This window comes from Vidua macroura, chromosome 10 (assembly GCF_024509145.1).
Source record: "Vidua macroura isolate BioBank_ID:100142 chromosome 10, ASM2450914v1, whole genome shotgun sequence".
Lineage (NCBI taxonomy): Eukaryota > Metazoa > Chordata > Aves > Passeriformes > Viduidae > Vidua > Vidua macroura.
The window spans coordinates 9,348,605-9,367,309 of record NC_071580.1 but is presented as its reverse complement, the minus strand read 5'-3'; the positions used below and the strand labels follow the sequence as shown (position 1 = coordinate 9,367,309).

The 18,705-nt window shown below is 42.3% G+C and overlaps 1 protein-coding gene across 1 annotated transcript in view; it reads left to right on the top strand.

Moving 5' to 3' along the window:
• DIS3L2 (DIS3 like 3'-5' exoribonuclease 2) overlaps window positions 1-18,705 on the top strand; it is a 182,350-nt gene that overhangs the window by 50,444 nt on the left and 113,201 nt on the right. The window contains exon 7 of the mRNA XM_053985837.1: window positions 7,266-7,500. Within this exon, the coding sequence (XP_053841812.1) occupies window positions 7,266-7,500 (235 nt within the window). The remainder of the gene's footprint in view (window positions 1-7,265; window positions 7,501-18,705) is intronic.

The following is an 18,705-nucleotide window of genomic DNA, read 5'->3' as shown; positions in this document are numbered from 1 at the left end:
TTGAAAAACAGTTCTCAAAACTGTTCCATGCATTTTCTTCCTGGCTACTGTTGAAAATATGGAGCCGAATATTTTCTGTGATGTTTCAAACCAATATGTTCTGGCAACCTCAGAGCTGGGCCCTGTGCATTGCACTCTTGTTTCCAGTTCGCTGTGGCCTGGAGTGCAACACACAGCTCATGAGATGCACCAAAGTGGGAGGTCTTGTGAGGAGCAGGCAATACAAAGACCCAAGGTACAAGGAACATTTCACTGGGGTCCAGCAGGGAGGCTGCCAGTTTTTAGGGCCTCTTTTATGAAAAGAATTTGCTGGTAGGAGATGAAGAAGCTGTTTGTGCTTCTTTGAATTTTGTGAGTGTGCAGGGGGAGGTTGATTCCTGGGTGTTGTTAAAGGCTGGGTGCTGAAGTAAACCTTTTGTGCTTCTCTGGGGTCAAACTTTTCTCACTTGAGAGATGGGCTACAGCTAAGGATTCATCAGTGTGACATCTTGCTGTACAGAATAGCATGTGGGCTGGGACGCTGGGAGATGAGGTGTTTGCTGTATCACTTCTGCTCCAGGGACTTCTGTGCCTTGGGAAATGTGTGTGGGAAGGTCAGTGCAATATAAGGAGGTATTCTGAAATAGAGGCTGGTTTTTTAGCATCAAATCAAATCCCAGGGGTGGCAGCAGGAGTGGAAAGTGTAGAACAAGTTTGTTGATCTGGCTATAGAAATACACAGCTCTTTGGTAGCAACTCCCAGCTGGGTTGGCTTGCCTACAAAGGAGGTGGCAGAGTGTTCCCTGTGAGGGAATCAAGGACATTGTCCTTCCCCATATCTCTGACACTGTTTTACCCTCAGCAGTGGCTGATCCATGAAATGTGGGGTACCTGTGCTGAGCAGGGACAGCTACTTCTGACAGCTTTTTCCTGCTTCTCAGCAGTTGTTAGAGAGTACAAAAGGCAGAAGTGTACAGATGGAGCTGTTCATCCTGTTAGGAGAACCAGATGAACTGGACCTGAGGAAGCATGGTCCTGATCCTAGGGCTGTTTATCCTACAGGCAGCATTGGGAGAGGTGGGTCCAGGGAGACCACAGAGAAGTGGCTGGAAGGGGGTGAAGGTGGGAGTAGACTTGAGGAGAGAAAGGGGCAGAGGCAACTGTCTCCTGGTAAGTGATAATGAGGTGTAGATAAACATGTTTGGAAGCAGAGTGTAGGTGTGGTATGGGGGCCAGGGAATGGGAATAGGGAGCTTTCAGAGGCAAATGACAGGTCAGAGACCAGATAGGGAGTGGAAATACATGGTGGGGAGACAGTTCTTGTTTTGGCTTTAGGATTCAGAAAGGTCAGTCTTGAGAATTTTCCTTCTTGATGCTTTTCCACTTGTTTTTCTGGTTATTTGTGTAAGATGCTAGGGGAAGGACTTCAGATGGACTTGGAGGGAACATACTGTAACCTGGATTGCTTTGGTACGGCCTGAAGCACAGAGAGATGAGTGAACAGCTCAGGAGTGAGGTTTATTGGTAGAAGCAGAAAGAAATAGTGAGTTGAGGTGGCTGTTTCAAGATACGTTTTTTTTTCCTACAGGTAATTTTGTTTCTCATGCAGCTGCCTGACAAGTCTGGATGTAGGGCTGTCTGCTCAGGTTGGACTAAACATGGATGTTCAGTTTGATGATTTGAATTAACTCTGCAGTAAAAACTCACTTTGCAGGTTAGTCTGAGCAGAGGAGTTGCAGGCTTCTGGGAAGGGCAGGCAAGATGGCTTTGGGGTCTCAAAAGGTTTGAAGGCCATACTGAAGATCTGTCTTGGTATTTTGTTTTCAAAACACAAGCCTTAGATTTCATTTGTTTCTTTCCCACTTCTCACCTGCTGCAGTGGGTACAAGTCAGAGCAGATGCTGAAAAGTCACTGTTTCCAAGAAGCTTTTGTGTACTCAGATCATTTACCCTTTGAATCCTCAAGCAGGATGGTATTGTAGTGACTGCTGTGACAAAACTGTGTGTGACATCTGGGAGCAAAAGAGTCCATTGGGGAGGAACAAGTAGTCTTTTCCTAATCAAGAGGGAGAGATTTTAATATGGATGTTTGTATGATTATTGCATCCAATGTGATGTCTGAAATGTAGACTATAATGTGCTGTTAATATAAAATAGCTATCCTGGGGGCTGTTAGCAAGTGTTTCCAGTGATTTAGAATTAAAAGATTGTAATGAAAAAAAAATCCAATCTCAAACCACAACAAACCTCCTCAGTATAACATTATTGTTATTTTAAAAGTAATGCCATAACTGCTCCTACTGAGCCTAGTCACTTTTATTGAGTTGTTGTCTTCCCAGTACTGTTTGGTGTACGTGGGATTATGAAAAGAAGGAAGGGTACTTGGGACAGGTGTTTCTTTTCTTGTAAGTGCCATCCTTTCTTTATCCAAGAAGGAGCTAGAACGAGACAGCCTTTGTTTGGTTACTCTTTTCAGAAAAGCAAATCTCTTCCTCATAATATTTATGGTAGCTTGGCTCTGGTATGTATGTATGAGCTGCGACAGCATCCTCATGTTAGCCAGGCTCTGTTCCCACTCCCTCATGAGGGAGCATTAGGGAACCAGCTTTTAAGTGAAGCCTGTTTAATATGGCAAAGGCTGGGAGAGGAATAGATGCAGGTGTTCACAGCACTGGTATGAAATGTGGTGTTTGTATTAGTGTTGTGGTAGCAACGGTCCTTTTAACGAGGGGATGGTAATTTGGTCCTAAGCCCCTGTTTTCAGCTGTCCTCCTTTTGAAATAACTGCTTTTAACCTGTTTCTGAGACTTGTTGCTAAACTAAGGCTGAACTGCAGAGAGGACCAGCAGCTCTGACCTAAACTTTGTCTCCCTACCCAGTATTGAGCATAATGACTTTGGCTAAAGAAGAACTTGTGTTTGATCAAAGTGTTTTTCAGAAGAAAGGCGTCTTACCTTGGTTTGCAAACCTCAGAAGATAGACTTGGGCTAACACGTTATTTCCCTTCTAACTGTTCCTCTATTCAGTCCTCCTTGTTTAATGTGAGTTCTTTGTGTGCTGTGAACCTTCTTCAGCTCCCACTTGCTGATGAATCGACTGCACCTTTCTGTACAAGCATGAGGAGCCTCTTTGTGCATCATCTGTCCGTCCCAGTGAAGAGAGTTACCATTAATGGCTTGTCACTTCTAAAATCTTTTGGGCAAGTTACACATTCTGGGTTTGAGTACTCATTAGAAGACACTTTACAGGGTTTTGACTGACTTATGTAGAAATATAATCTCCATTCTGCTTCAGTATCCTTTGGAAATACTCTTTTTAATACCGGCTTTTTGAATAAGATGAAGAATTTGATTTTTATTGAATCTGTGTCCAAACTGGCTGTAGTGAAGATAATTCTGCTTCCTTACCTGCCAGGTGCTTTCAGTGAAGGAGGTCTCTTTGCACAAGGTCCCACTGAAAGCAGTGACCCTACATGGAAAGTTTTTAGCAGTTTTTATCCATGCAAGGTGCATTCATCCAGCTGTGTCTAGTCCAGCAGTCATCCAGCAGTCATATTATTTCTTCAGATCCATGAGGATTCATGGATTGCTTGTAAGGCTCAGAGGTGAATAAGAACAAAAAGCAAACCTATTAGTGTCAGGCTTAAACACTCTGGGGGCTTGGTACATTTAATAGAAAGAGCCTGGAGTTAATAGCTCAAACATTATTGAAAATCACTGGTCACGTTCAGCTGTTTCAGTTTACAGGCACTGAGGAGGCAGCAGCAAAAAGTCTATACCTGATCTGAGAGTAACCAGGCCTGGGCTTTGTCTTTGTGTGGAGGTTTAGATGGAAAGTCTGTGAAAAGCTGGGATCTAACAGGACAGATATGAGATTGGTTCTGGCAGAGGAGCCCGTTTCTTCTGTAGCACAGGAGGTGACCCCTGTGCTTTCAGATGCGCAGATTCCCAGTTCAGTTTTCTGTTGGAACAAATTCCTCCTGAGTAAGGACAATTGGTCATTCAACTGCTACTTCAAGACTGGGCTGGATGCTCTGCTGTCCAGATTGTACAGGTCCATGCCAGGATGGTTTTGTCCACTAGCTGGTTTTTATTATACTTATGGTTGAAATGGGATTTTCATTCAAATATGTTGTGTTCTGTCAGCTATGGCTTTACAGTCTAAACCAGTCACCAGTGGGGCAGAAACTTGATGCTTGTTCAGTGGTAGATCTCTATTTAAGCTGGAAGAAAACTTGCTTGGACACTGCCTTCAGGATCAGGTATTCAAACAAACAATTGACTTTCATCAAAATGTTTATTAAAACTTGTTTTAAATTATTATTAAAGAGCATGTAAAAATAACAACCATAAGGTTGATATTTTACTTCCCAGATCAGGAAGTTAAGGTCCTTTAAAGGTCTTTAATGATGTTTTTCATGTCATACATTTCATGCATATATAACAAGGGGGAATCCCATTTTTCTAGGTCCATGCAGGGTCAGCTGCATTGCCAGGGAATGGGACTCTGTATTGCACATATGACTTCATGATAGACTGAGCCAGTTGTGTATTTGCTTTACTCTGTGATCAGAACTGACTCATTCTAGCTGTGTGCATTATGCCATGGATAAGCTGCAATCATGTTAGAGGAAACAGGAGAGTGCAACATCATCAGATTCTTGAGTCTGAGATGCCATTTGTAAGAAATGCTTAATATGTCATGGTTGGATTTTCTGCTGCTCATAGACAGAAGGATCCTGCTCTTTGGAATTTGTGTGATGAGCTCATGCTGGCCAGCACCTCTGATCATCTTAAATGGAGTAATTGTATCCATTGAGCTCCTGATTTTGTAGAGTCTTATGCAGCTTTCCAGTCTTCTGATGTACAGCTTCCCTAAATTTTTGGTGTGATATGAGAAATTTTGGGTGAAGTTCCCTGCTCTGTTATGTATGAGGTCAGCCTTAATGATCTATCTTGGCCATAAAAAGAAAACAAATCCTATCACCCAGGCTTGCCAGCATCTGGACATTTTGCTGATCTACTGTGTGTGGAGGTTATGATTTTGTGGACTCTGGAAAACTTTACTGAAAAATCCTTTTGAAAATCCATAGGGAAATTTGTGACTGGGGATTTAGGTAGTCACAGCTGGAGTATCGTGGTGCTGCTGGTGGCAGCAGTGTGTGTCCTCTAGCTTGGGGGAAGCACAGTGATTTTAGCATAGAGCATTTAAAATTAAATCTGTATCTGCTGCCTTCTTTAATAACCACATAAACTCTTTAAGCATAACCCTTCCAGTGCCACATGTTTAGAGAAGTGTTTCTTTTCCTAAGATATATCTGATGTTGTTTGCTGCTTTACGTATAGAAAACATACTAATTTAGGACCCAAACCACATCTCACACTCTCCAAAGAAAGACTGGGAGAGAAAAAAAATGCAGGCAAAACTTGAAGGGAAATGAACTCCTCCTGCAGTTGCACACTTGCACACATCTGGTGCAATTGAAATTTAAGAGCTGAAGAGATCCACATCTGACCAGGGTAGGGTCCAAACATTACTGTTGACACTGGTTTTCTTTTTGGATAGGTACACTGGCAGAGTCACTAGCGTGTGGAGCCTTGTCAGCTCTCTAATCTAATAGACTGTTCTTGCCCAGACCATTGTGTGTCAGTATTTTATGTACCAAATGTAGCCAGGTTTAATAATCAGCCATTTTCCCACCTTCTGCCAAACTTTTTCTCTTTTTTGTCACAATCTGCTATGGTAACAAATTATATACATGTTAAAAACTGGAAATAAAGATGGAAAGAAGAGTCACAAAAGGTAACAAGAGTTCAAAGCAATGTCATTTGAGTTTTTTTATTTTTAAAGACTTGAATTCAACCCCATTTTAAAAGTGATTTTATTTCTCTTATGTATTGTGAAAAGCTTACAAAGAAATGGATACTGCTTGAAAGCATGACTGTTGCTCTTTGTATGTAAAGCTGTGAAAGTATTCCCTGTACAGGTCTGATTTTTATTTATTTGCTTTTTAGTTTCTAAAGAATAATTTGTGGAGCTTTTTTGACTTATATTTTCTTACTTAGAACAGTTGCCTTCAGGTAGCACCTGTTGAGGTTATTCATGTTTATTTCTAGCAACTATATAGATCATATAAAGTATGTTACCAAAAAGTTGTTTCTCTTGATTTATTGCATTTTAAGGGTCCTTCACTTGCCTTGCTGGTGGCATCAATTGCTGCTATCATGTACTAGGTTATGATGCTGAGGACTTGGGGACCTTGGAGGAGCATCTCTGGGGAATTACCTGCCTGGCAAACACCAGCACCAGCTGGAGGGGAGCTCAGTCACCGGGAGGGCGCCCAGTATCTTTGTGATTTTAATGTTTAGTAGGTTATTTCTTATTCTGTGCTGATTTTCATCTCACTCTGAAGTACCATAGCTTGAGTGAAACATAAACATTTTGGAAACTGAAACCTGGATCTAGGTTCTCCAGCTGTGTAGGTGTTTGCAGCTCACTGTTGGTTGCATGAAGGATGCTGGTAAAGCCTTGCGTGTCCAAGGTATGAACCACTTTGGTCATTATACCCTGAGCTGGAGCAGTTTTGCCCCTGTCACATGCAGTGAGGGGTGCCATCCAGGCCCGGTGTCTGCTTCAGGGAGTTGGGCTCTTCTTTAGTAATTTGATTTGGAGATTTGTATAAGTGATGGCAGTAACTGAGTGCCCTTAACAATAAATCACATCCTAAAATAAATGTAAAACTTGGTGCATTACCAAGCTGCCACAGTCCAATTCTTCCACAGGGCACCACATTCTCTAATTTCTGCTTTTTCAGTCTGTTCCTAATTGTGTGGAGGAGCTTTGACATGATCCCTGCATTCACTGGAACTACTTAAGTTTTGGGACGTCCCAGGATGATTAGTGTATCTTGGTGAACAATGGTCTAAGCAACCTATTAAATTGTAGTGTATCCTCCTCCCTGCCTGTGTTTACTCCTAAGTTCTGCAGAGATGATTAGAGGCTTGGCAGGAACTGTATGGTTATGCTCTAGATACACTTTGGATACATTATTGTCACAGTTGAGGTATTGCAAAAGCTATGCTGTTCCAGTCTTTATCCTACTGAGGTACCTCTTTTGATTGTGCAATATCTGTGGCTAATTACACAGCAATTGCAGTGTGCCACCAGCCATCCACAATTCATTGTCAGCTCCTTGGGGATGCAAATGAAAAAGGAAAGATAATGTTTTCTTTCTTCAGTCCAGTGATTTAGCTTGCCTCTGTTTTTTTAATCCTCTGCTCCTCCAGGTAATAAAGCCAGATGGTAGTGACAAAGAAACAGAAGTCACACATGAATCAGACGTCCCTGAGGACATGTTGGGGACTTGCGTTCCACACGAGACAGCGAAACGCGATGCTCAAAGTCCGGATGTCATTATAGAAGCTCAATTTGATGATAATGATGCAGAGCGTGGACAAGACCACTTGCAGGATATGTTGGCTGATGACATTAAGAAACTTTCCCTGGATACCGCTGAAAAGGGTGAGTTGATCAGATTGCTGATTTTAGGCCTTTATTTGAGCAAACCATTGAAATGTTACTTGGTTGCCTGGCTTTGCTGCGAGATATAAAATACAGGCGTAAAAGCTTAATGCCTTATCACTTCTATCCCTTTTTGCTAAACTGTCTTCATGGTTTTGAATGGATATTAATGGCTGGGGTTCATGTAGCTTTGATTGATGCAAAGTAAATTTGCGAAACAGAAGTGACACCTTTAGATTTGCAATTCTTGGGGCTGTCTGGGGACTGCTGGTTGCTGTTCAAGTCAAGACGCTGCTGTAGCGGTTTCCTTCCTTGCAGCTTGCCTGGCCAATCTATGTGTCTCAGTTTGGGGATAAGAATATATTTTCTTGGGGGCAGTTAAGTTTGTTGCTGTTTTCAAACATTTGAGTTATGAGCAACTTAAAGATTTAGTCTGTTTAAAAAGAAAATTGCACTAAAACCTAAAGCCAATTATGCAATCTGTTTTGAAGGCAAACCTATTTTATTCTGAATCTGAATTCCATCCAAGCCATCAAGTGTTGCTTAGGGCAAAATAAAATAGGCTCCCCTGTCCCAAAACTAACGCTTATGCAGCTCTTCACATGTCTTTTCTAGTATTAAATCCCTTCCTGAAGAGCTGTGTGTTGAAAGGAGTCTTGACAATTGGCACATTTAACGTGTGCCTTCAGCTGCTCATGAAAGGTTTGCCAGGGCAGATATTCTGCTGTGTTCCTGTTGCTTGCCCCAGTTGTCCAGAAAAGGCGGCAGTAACTCAGGACCAAGTAGTTGTTGGACTCTGACAAGTCTTGGTGGTTATAAAGCTGTCCTATTTAATACCTCGTGTTTTCCTGAGATATTTGAAGATGCACAGACCCCTGTCTGTACTGTTGGTAGACTTCCATTTTTCACACCCATCTGTTAATAAAACAGGAAATAATATTTGAATGGAAGTGTTGTAGTTTTTATGACAAAGCATTGGTTTCACCGCATGAATGGACCTGCCACCTTACCAGTTTGTGATGCTATTTCCTTCTGGGTATCTCCACTGTTGAGTTCCACTGCCAAGGCACGTGAAGCAACTCATATCTTGTTCTATTCCTTTCCAGGATACAGGTTGATTTGGGAGTTACTCATCTTGTCTGTGGATGTTGTACACAGATGGTTTTTAACCCCAGATGTTTTGCAGTCTATTGCAGCTGCACACCACTGGCTGCTTTGACTCAACAATTCTCCTGAGTCACATCTTGTGTCTGTTGCATCTTTGTTGCTTCTGACAGCAGTTCCAAATTAAACATTGTAGAAGTACATTCTAGTTTGATACCAGAATCTAAAATAAATACAGACTTGAGACAGTATTTTACTTTAGTTGTGTGACTGTTCTTTAGTTTAAAGAGTTGATGAGAGTTTTTTTTTTTTTTTTGGGTGCATCTTAGTTCCTCGAGATGCTCTAGAGTGACCTGTGTTGGAAGTTATCAAGTCATCTGTCAAAATCTGTGCCATCTGAGTGGGTTTTGCCATTTGATTTTGTTTTTGGAGAATATTTGTAGGACAAATGTGAGATCAGCTTATTGTTTGCACAGTTGAAATCCAACTTTTCCACTGCAGTTGCCTAAGCCATCTGTTTTCTTTTGTTTTCAAGGTCTTTCCATGTTGATCCTTAACAAGCTTTGTGGCTGGTGTGGATGTGCCAGTTAGATTTCTGCTGAGTTTGTGTTTTGCTATCACCTCTTTTTAATATTTGCTTCAGCTTCTTTGGCCATATAACCCATATGGAGTTTTCCCTACTTTCTTCTTTCTCTGCTTTTTAATACCATCCCTTTTTTATACATATAAAGTTTATGATGCTGATTTTTCTGAAGGTGTTTCTGAGTAGTTGATGATTGCTTTGGCTTGTTTTCTGTCCTTCATACAATTTCTCATATCATGACTTATCCAGATTTTCAGTCTTGCCTGGAAAACAGCTATAGTTATTCTAGCATCACTGATAACTGTCATGAAAAAAAGAAAAAATCCTGCCAAATTCAGCCTTCACAGGTATGGCTCAAAATGCTTTTTTAGAAGCACTAAACATACCCTTTTTCAAGGCAGAACTGAACCTCAGAGGGTAAAATCAGTTGGACTTCCTAAGGCCATCCACTGGCAGGTGGTGCTGGTACCAGAGGCAGAGAGCGCTGGAGGGTTGGGCTGTGGTGGGTGCAGGTGCCCTTCCCTGGGTAACATGGGCTTCTCCTGGGAGAGCTGCTTGGCTGCTGCTGCCACCTGAACATCCTGCATATGAGCCTTTTCTTTCATGTTACATCCCTTCTGCTGGAAACAGCTACTGCAGTAAAACAGAGAGGTGGATGTTGGGATTCATGGGAGATTTCTTCCTGACCCACCAAACCCAGTGCTTTACTTGCTTTCTCTGAGAACATTGCTTTGCATGGCCTTATGCACAGAACGGAGCAGGAGGAATTTTCTGTGGCCAGCACAGGTCTTAAATGAACACTTGTGATGGGCTTCCTTCCTTTTTTGGAAGGGTTTTTTGAAGGTTATTTTCAAACTGGCCACAGATTCTATCAAAGATAGTATATTAATGAAACAAAATCAAGAAACAGTCTATCATGTTCTCATGTGCACTTAATGTATGTATTTGCTTACATATATGTGTGTGTATGTGTATATTTATAAAAAGATCCATATATAGATATATAGGTATAAAAGACCTACCCAAAATTCAAACTAAATAAAAAACCCACAAGATTTTTGGAGGTGAAAAGTACCCATAACTACTGTAATGGAATCAAAAGGACATTTTACTTACAGAAAACCCAGAGCCAGGTTGACCCTGTGCTCAAATCTTTGTTCATTTCTTTGAACACAAACCCTGCAGTTTTCTGCTCTCAATTGCAAGATGCCTTTTGTCCTTCTAATGTAGGAGTAGGATTGCACAATATCTCTGCTGGCTCATTTGTTCTGATGCCCATGGTCAGAATGAACCATGAAGAATAAAAGTAGACGTGTCATTAGAATAAGAGCACTCTGGGAGTGCAGACTGTTCTGATGTCTTTTCTTCCTTGGCCTGTGTCCCATCCCTTCTCATGGCTCTGTTCCTCTTCACAGCACAGTCACCCTCTCCATCTCTAGTTACATGCTGGGGCAAAGAATTTTGGGGTTGGCCCTTGCTGTCAGAAGCTCTGAAGTGTGAAACATTTTGTACACTGATTATGGCCTAGATTTGAGGGACTGGATTTCCCTGGAGTCATTGTACCTTGGATTTCCCGTGCCTCTGTGGGGCTTAGGGCAAACTGGTAGAAATTGTTATTATGCACAAGTCTGTAGCTTTAGACTCAGATGTTGGATCTGTCTTCACTGAGTTCTGCTGTTGTGAGAGCTGTGCTTCCTGCCTTTCTATTCCTGAGTCCCCAGAAGGGATGGGATAGGCAAGAAGGAAGTCCATGGAAGTGAACAGACCATTGCATTCAGCCTAATTCTCAGCCCATGTACTTTCTTGTGCTCATAAAAGTGGGTCAGTCTTGCTTTGCTCAAGGATATTTCAATAGAAATTCATAACTGGTGTCACTCTGCCAGAAGATGTCCTGATCAAATCAGTTTGCTCCGCTTATCTAGACTTTTCTTGCAAAGAGTTGGGGTCAAAGATCATCTTCGAAAAGCCTTTAGTTGAGGAAGTGACAGCCATTCTCCTCTCCAGCACCTGGTTCTACACAAAGACCAATATTGTCCTGCTCCACAGCTAAATTGTCTGAATGTTAAGCTTTGGTATTTGATCTTGCAAAGCTGAAAATATATTTTTATCTTGGATTTTCAGCTGTATTTCCAAAGTGTAAATATCTATATGCTGAACAAACTTTCTGCTTTTTTTTTTTCCTTAAAAAGACAGTAAGATTGAGCACCCTGAATAAAGTTTCTCAGCTTCCTTAATAATGTCCTTCAAACCCTTTCTGGGATTTCTGTGCCCTATTGAAATGTGAGCAGAGAACAAGGCAATAGCATCCTGGCAGTAGTCTGAACCACCAGTGTGTACAGAAAATTAATTCTCTGTAGTGCTTGGTACTGACATGCAAGTCCTCTGTGTTGTACCCTGAGACCTCAGCTTACTGTGTGTTACTTCTGTCCACAGAACTCATTCACCAGTCAAAATGACCTTTGCGAGGTCTGTAATTCTTAATCCTCATTCACATTGACCACTGCAACAGAGGTCATGTAACTTTTATCACTTACTGCTGACCTAGAATACATGACTTCTGTGACTTTTCACTGCAGTAGGAGGATTTTCTTTATATTCCATTTCAATATGTAATAAAAAATGGAAACTCTGTATCTCTCAACCTGGGAAAAGTTCAAAATGTTCTGTACAGAACGGTTTATGATACTGTATCCCTACACAGACTGTGAGTCACATGAGTTTCCTACAAATGTGAGCTGTCTCTTGTTAAATATTGGAATCAGATTTCTCTGATAAAGAGACATCAGCAATTGAACAGTAGCAGCTACTTGCACTCATGAGAATGGCAGCTGTTCTCATAAAAGTGCCTCAGCCCTTCTTTAGCAAAATTATATTCAAATAAAAGTTTGTAAAACAGTGTCACTATGCCAAAAGCTATCCTTGTCAAACTCGTTTGCTCGGCTTTTTTCAACTCTTCTCACGGGAGATCTTACTCCACCAGATACACAAAATATCCTGCTTCCCACAGGGGTGGAAGTCATCAAGCTGGTGGACTGGCTGCCCTGGCAGCAATCAGAGAGTTGTGTTTGTTCAGGATTTCCACTTACACCTACCCTACTGCAAATCAGAGCTTGGATATGTGAATGCCTGAAGCTTGCTCATTGCCTTGACGTAATGAAGTTTGAACAGAAATAGCTCATTTACAGGCAGAGTAGACTCACATGAACTGAGTAACTAATGGATAATGGGTAGGGTCAACAGAATTTGGAAGCTGCTGCAGAATTTGCTCATGTTTCCCTGTCTGTTCAGCATTCACCAGGTGAAGAGGTCGATCTTTGTCAAGTCAAATGTGACTATCAGTCTCTAGTAGTCCTCATAAGGTCAGAAATGATAACCTAAAATTGCTTGGTGTCCACACTGCTGCTGACTGGAGGCTGTATTTTGAGTATTTCAGGATTGCTTGACTTAACTGAAATGGTGGTGTTTGGTAAGTTCACTGTATGGTTGTGTAATAATGGCATCAAGCCTCTCTTTTCTCCAGGTGATGTTCTAGAGTTAGTGCTTTAGAAGGGCTTTTGGGTCTTTCTAACAAAATAGAAAGATCTATTTATAATGTAGAGTTTAGTCTCTGTTTTGCACTTCAGCACTTCTCATGCACTTCCATGTCCCCTCTATTGCTTTTGTGTCCTCTCTATCCTTTTAAGCTTGACAAGGTGCCTACTTGCCTTTTGAGCCTTCCTCTGGCATCTGGGGTCATGCAGTTACAAGTGTCTTGTATTGGCCCAGGCAGAGTTTAGAGAGTTACTGGTATTCCTCTCCTTGGCCAAGTCTGGTAGATGAAATGATGGTGACAAAAATCTGGATTATGTGCTGAACCTCTGCTCTGCTCAGGCTCACCCTTTCAGTTTAGCAGCCATGAAGTCTGGCATGTTTGGAGTCCACCAACCTCACTGGCTGCTGGAAGGAACAAGTGTTCTCCCTCCTCTCCAGAGGCTCCTGTTCACTCTGAGTGCTTTTAAGGAGCTTCACTGTTCTTTCCTAGCCTGCAGCTTTCTGGAGATGGATCATCTCCACTGCATAGCTCTTAAAATTTCTAGGCCACAGCAGAGCGAAAGCTCACCAGGAAATCTTCTCAGTTACATGGCTTTTAATAGAAATCCTTGAGGTGGAACTGTCAAAAATCGGATCAGTTTCACTCTGCTGAAGCCTGGAAAGCCAGCAGAGAAGCTGGAGCAGTTTCAGCTGTTCGAGACAGCTCTGTATTAGTTTATCCTAAGTTCATGTTTGTGGGTCTCTGGATCTAGCTCTTCTGGTTGTTGCTATAACTTTTCTTAAATGACAACATACATTTCAAGCAGAATAAACAGTGTAGCAACTGAAGAAAAGTGTTCTACTGGTATTGAACAAATTGGGCTTTATGGTTGCACTGATTAAATGCTACGGCTGAAAAAGCTCCAGTTATTCTTTTGTTGTAAAGCTGAAGCCTGCAATGGAAGCTAATGTTGGGAAAGTTCCTTACACTGTTCTTCCCTAGTAAGTTATCTTGACCCCCGAATGACTTCTTAAGTACTGGAAGAAATAAATGACTTAGGCCATTAGGTAACAGGAATTAGATTAAGTTCACATATTACCATATGTTCCTGAGTTCACCTATGTTTCTCGTTTGAGTTACACATTTAGGTCAAGTAAATGAGAGGGCATGATACTGAGAGTGAATGGTGGGTGTGGAGATAAACAGAGTATGGTCATTGTTAGCAGCAAGATTTCCAGGATGGAGCAGATTAGGATTCATTCAGCTAACATATTTTCCATGGACTAGTAATATTGGACACACAGACTTTAGGAACAAATGCACCTGCAGGAAGGAAGAACATTAAATAAATAGGCAAAATACTCAATGGAATTATTTTTGTAACATTTTAATTTTGCTTGTCATTAATGTAATAGAGCTGTATTTCTGTAGGCTGCAGCACCACCTGATTTTTTGTAGGTTTAATTCTGTTGCAGTAAGGCTTCCAACCCTTCTGCTGACTGAGTGCTTCTCAAGGACATGAGAGGACCAGGAGGTCTGTGTAGCCATGCTGTGGTTGTAGTGATGTTATGTGGCTACTGAGACAGCTACGATCTGATCTGCTGGGCTAGAAGGCAGCTTCCCAAAATTATGTTGGTCTTTGCTGTGGATCAGACTTGGAGGGTTCTAAGGAAAAGTGACACTCTTGTCTCATCTTTCTGCCATCTCCTCCTTCCCTCCTTGTGGAGGTGGCTAAATATAAGTAAATAATTACATGCTTGGCTGCCTTGCATGTCTGAGGGAGCCAGCTGTACTCACCTCTTCACATTGCCTTTGCTCTGCTACTGCAGATGCTTGTCTGTGCTCTACACATCTGTAATTAAGCCTTTCCTGTCGCTTTCTGAGGGTCTCCTCCTGCCTGTGCATCTCCAAAAATCTTGATGATAATCATCTGAGTCTCCCAGTCCTCTCTTCAGTGTGCCCTTGGGCAGGCAGGTGTGCATGCTCAGGTGTTAAGACATGAACAGCTGTGGCAGGGTGAGTTTGCTGAAATGAGTATTCAAAAATAAACATCTCTGAGGAGGTTAGTCCTGCTCATTAACACACAGCTCTGCGTTGAGACAGCTCAGGAGTGCTGCATGGCTTGGAGCTGCTTTGCTTCTTACTGCAGAGCCCTCTTCCATTGCACATGGGAGCTGTTAGGCTGATTTTGGACAGGCAGCGTGTGTAAATTCCAAGGCTGTTGGCTTAACAGTCTTGTCCCAGTGAAATATCTGTCTTTCCTCCATCACAGGTGGAAAGCTCTGGGTAGAGAGGTATAAATACAAAGCACTTTTTCTGTGATACTTTGCTAGGTGACTCTACTTATAGGGTGTTTAAAATAGATACCAGTTTTGGATAGTACCTGGTGCCAAGTGAAACAGCATTTTCCTTCTTCCCTACCTTTTGGTAGGTTTGTGTTCTGAAGAAAAAAACTGTTCTGTGCCAAGAAATCATCAGTTGCAGGATATGAAGACTCCTTGTACTTTCTTCTAAATAGCAACATTTCCTACTTGCTATCCCTAAAAATTAAGATTGTAGCAGAATAGTGTAGCCCAGAGCAAATCTCTGGGTATGCATGTATCACTTTTGGATTGAAGGGAGTACCATTTCCTAGTGTCTGTTGTGTGCTGATATAGACAGAATTGCAAATATATCCTTTGTGTATGTGACACACAGTCCTGGAGATATTTGTAATAAATCAGTCAGGTTTACACCACTCAGGTATTTGGTACTAAAACATAATATCCTGAAAACTGCTCCTTGAAGCAGACATCAGAGAACCTGAGTGCTGTTGCTTCATTTGTAAGTAGTTGGCTTTGTCACTGAAAGGTTTACAGCTCTGCTGGTATCTGAGCACTGAGCTGAAGAACAGTATTTTCTGATGGGATTCTTAAATACTCCCATGTAGAGTAACCCAGCTCCTCAAGGACATTTTTTTTCTAGCTGAAGTAGCAAACATTGAACTATTTTCTTAAAAAACTTGGCTTTTTCCATTCAGGGAGGGAGATTTTTTTTTCAGTAAGTTGTGTTTGAGATCTGAAACTATGATATATTTTCGTTTGCAAGTGGATATTGCATCTTTAATTGTATTCTTTTTGGACAGAATTGCAAATTTCCACAGTGACCAATGCAAACCTAGTGAAAATAATTTTGGATCTGTCATAAGTAATTAGAATTCTAGTCTGATGATTTTTGGTCCACTTTGGCCACCTTTTAATGTGATGGTAATTGATTTGTAAAAGGAAATTTGGGGGGCTCTAAAAAAAAGTAATGTTTGACCTAGGAATGCCTGTCAGGCAAATCTAAGTGTGTACTGAAGCTGCCTAAACTGATCTCTTACAGAGGGAGGCAAATTCCAAGTGTCCTGGATCTGTTCATTGGTAATAACATAACTAATTTGAGTTGCTTTTTGTGTCTAGTGCCTAATTTTTTTTTTAAGTAAGACTATTACAGTTTTGGTTTGTCAGATAATCGCTGAAAGGAAAACACTGAGATTATAATGCAGTTTCACTGGATCCTGGTTGCTGAAGTGTGTTTTCACTGTAAGATAAGCTTATGAAGTACTGCCCAAGCTAACATAGTAAATCTTTCTCAGAAAACATGTCTTTGCCTAGGGTGGAAATATTGAATGGTCATTGGATAACCACTGCAGTAAAGGGGTCAGAATAATTCATTTTTAGTTTGGCGTAATGCAAGGAGTTTCTTCCCACCTTCCCAGCACAAAATCCTGCTCCTCTCACAAGTTGTCCCTCCTTTAGGATTGCCTCCATGCCTCTGCCCTGTCGTGGGTGATGTTTCTATCTCCCAGCTGAGATCTTCTTGACCACTAGTCTCTAGTGGGGCCCTGTTACAGCCCCTCTGTGCTCAGCTCCACTGAAGGGGAGGAGGATGTGTAATGAAGGAGAGGGACTGTCAGAGATGTATTCAGGGAACTCAGGTGTCATACTCTGGTGGCAGATTATTGCTGCTGTGACTGAGATTCCTGTGCAGTAATTTGACAATTGAGCCAGGTGGACATTGGATTTGGGTAGTTGCCCCTTCTGATCTGAAGGTTTTGTCACAGGGATTCCTCATGGCTGATGCTTTGCTGCTGTAGACCCCTGAGCAGTAGATGTAGCTCTGATACCAACAGAATTTTGACTTCAAAAGGAGCAGCAACAAGCTATAGGGAAGTCTACATCTCTTAGCTCCAGGTGTAGAGAGTCCCTCATGTCTCTTCTTCCCTGTGCTTTGTTTCAGGAGCATTTGCCCTTAGTAAATGTGTGTGATGGTATTTGAGATACTGAAGTTAGTTAAAAAAGAGGGGTAAGAAGAAGTAGATGGCTGGGATTAGCTTCCTTTTCTCTTTCTGTTGATGGAGTAGTTGTAGATCCCAGACTCTGCCTCCTGGAGTCTCTCATAATCCCAGGATTTTTTGGGAGGGATGATGAAATTGGAGAGACCACTGAAGAAAACACTCTCCAGCCAGCCAAAGGCCACCAGTTGATGCTGGCCATGAAGGAAAAGGCAAGTTCTATCATCTGCCATGGTGGGAATTTGGGTGCTTTCTGATATCTGTCCTGGGTTCACCTGGGGCTTATCTTGAGCAGGAAGAGGGGGCAGAGCCCCAGCCCAGGCCCAGGAAGGCCTGGCCACCCATTTGCTGTTCTCCCTGTGACAGCTGCATCCTGGTGCTCTGTGCCTTTGCATGTGTGTATGTGTTACTTCCCCAGGACATCCCTGCTGGCTTCTTTTTAACAGAGAAAACTGCTTCAGTGAAAAATTTTAAGTGACTTTTCGGAGAGATGGGCATTGGAAGGATAACTGGAAAAAAAGCAGTGCTAACAAGGACATGTTCCTCATGTGACTCAGGGCACTTTTATCATTCTTGCCTGCTGAACCTTGAGTCACTGCTGCTGTTCTGCTATGCTGGGAAAGCAGTGAATGCATCTCTTGCTTTTTCCAAAACATGTTTAGTTCTGGTTTCTCTTCCCACCAGTATGTGCTGTTCCTTGGGGAGAGTTCACTCCAGTAAAGCCCTGGGCTTGTGGCAGGTGTGCCTGGAGGCATGGCCTTTGGAAGGCTCCCAACTTCTTGTCCTCTGCCCCGTCCAGTTTTCCTTTGTTCCAGATCATTTTGTTCTTTGCCCAGGCTGTCTTTATGATTGACACACCATAAACTGATCGCTTGAAAATTTATAAGAAAACAAAATGGTTCCTGGCTTTCATTCTTCGCTAAATGATTGCTCGGTATGACCTTTAGCTGGCAGAAATCTTAGAGGAGGTAAGCAAGCAAGCAAGCATGTGGTATCCCCCACTTTTTAACTGCTTACAATTATACAATTATACCTTGTTTGTCACCATGAAACTCTGGGCAGTTTTATCCTGTAGTAATGCTGGTTTTGGCAAGTCTGAGTTCATTTCAGTAGAAGTAAATCAGAAATGGTTTTGCTGGTTCTGTTATTGGGGATTTTATAACAAAAGTAGATTTTTATTTAAACCCCTAAATACCTGTTCATTCTCCTCTCAACATTGCTAGCAAGTCAGTGAAGATAAAATAAAAGTAAAGTCACTTAGAAGAAGATCTCTGGGGAGAGGAAGAGCATATCAGAAGGCAAAGCTGAGGATAATTAGCAGCATATGAGGACCAGAGTTTGTCATTAGAGCAGAGTCGTCATTGTCAAGCGATTGCTGGGGTAACATTGCCTGGAGGCAGTGCAGGCCCTCAGTGGGGACAGAGCCATCTGTGAGCGTGCCCTGGTGATGGTGGGGCACAGCCAAACCCTTGGGGAAGCTGCTGTCCCACTGTCCCCTTCCCGGACACCAGTCCCGACACTGGCGCTGCTCCGCTGCAGCCGCCCCTCCATCCGTCATGTCCCCAGCAGCCGTCCGGGGGCTCTGGGACAGACAGGAGTCATCTGGGGACCAGGGTCTGCGTGTCACCGCCGAGCTTCTGGGGGCTCTCTCACATGGGTGAGTGCTGTTGGCCTCCTGCAACACAGACTTCA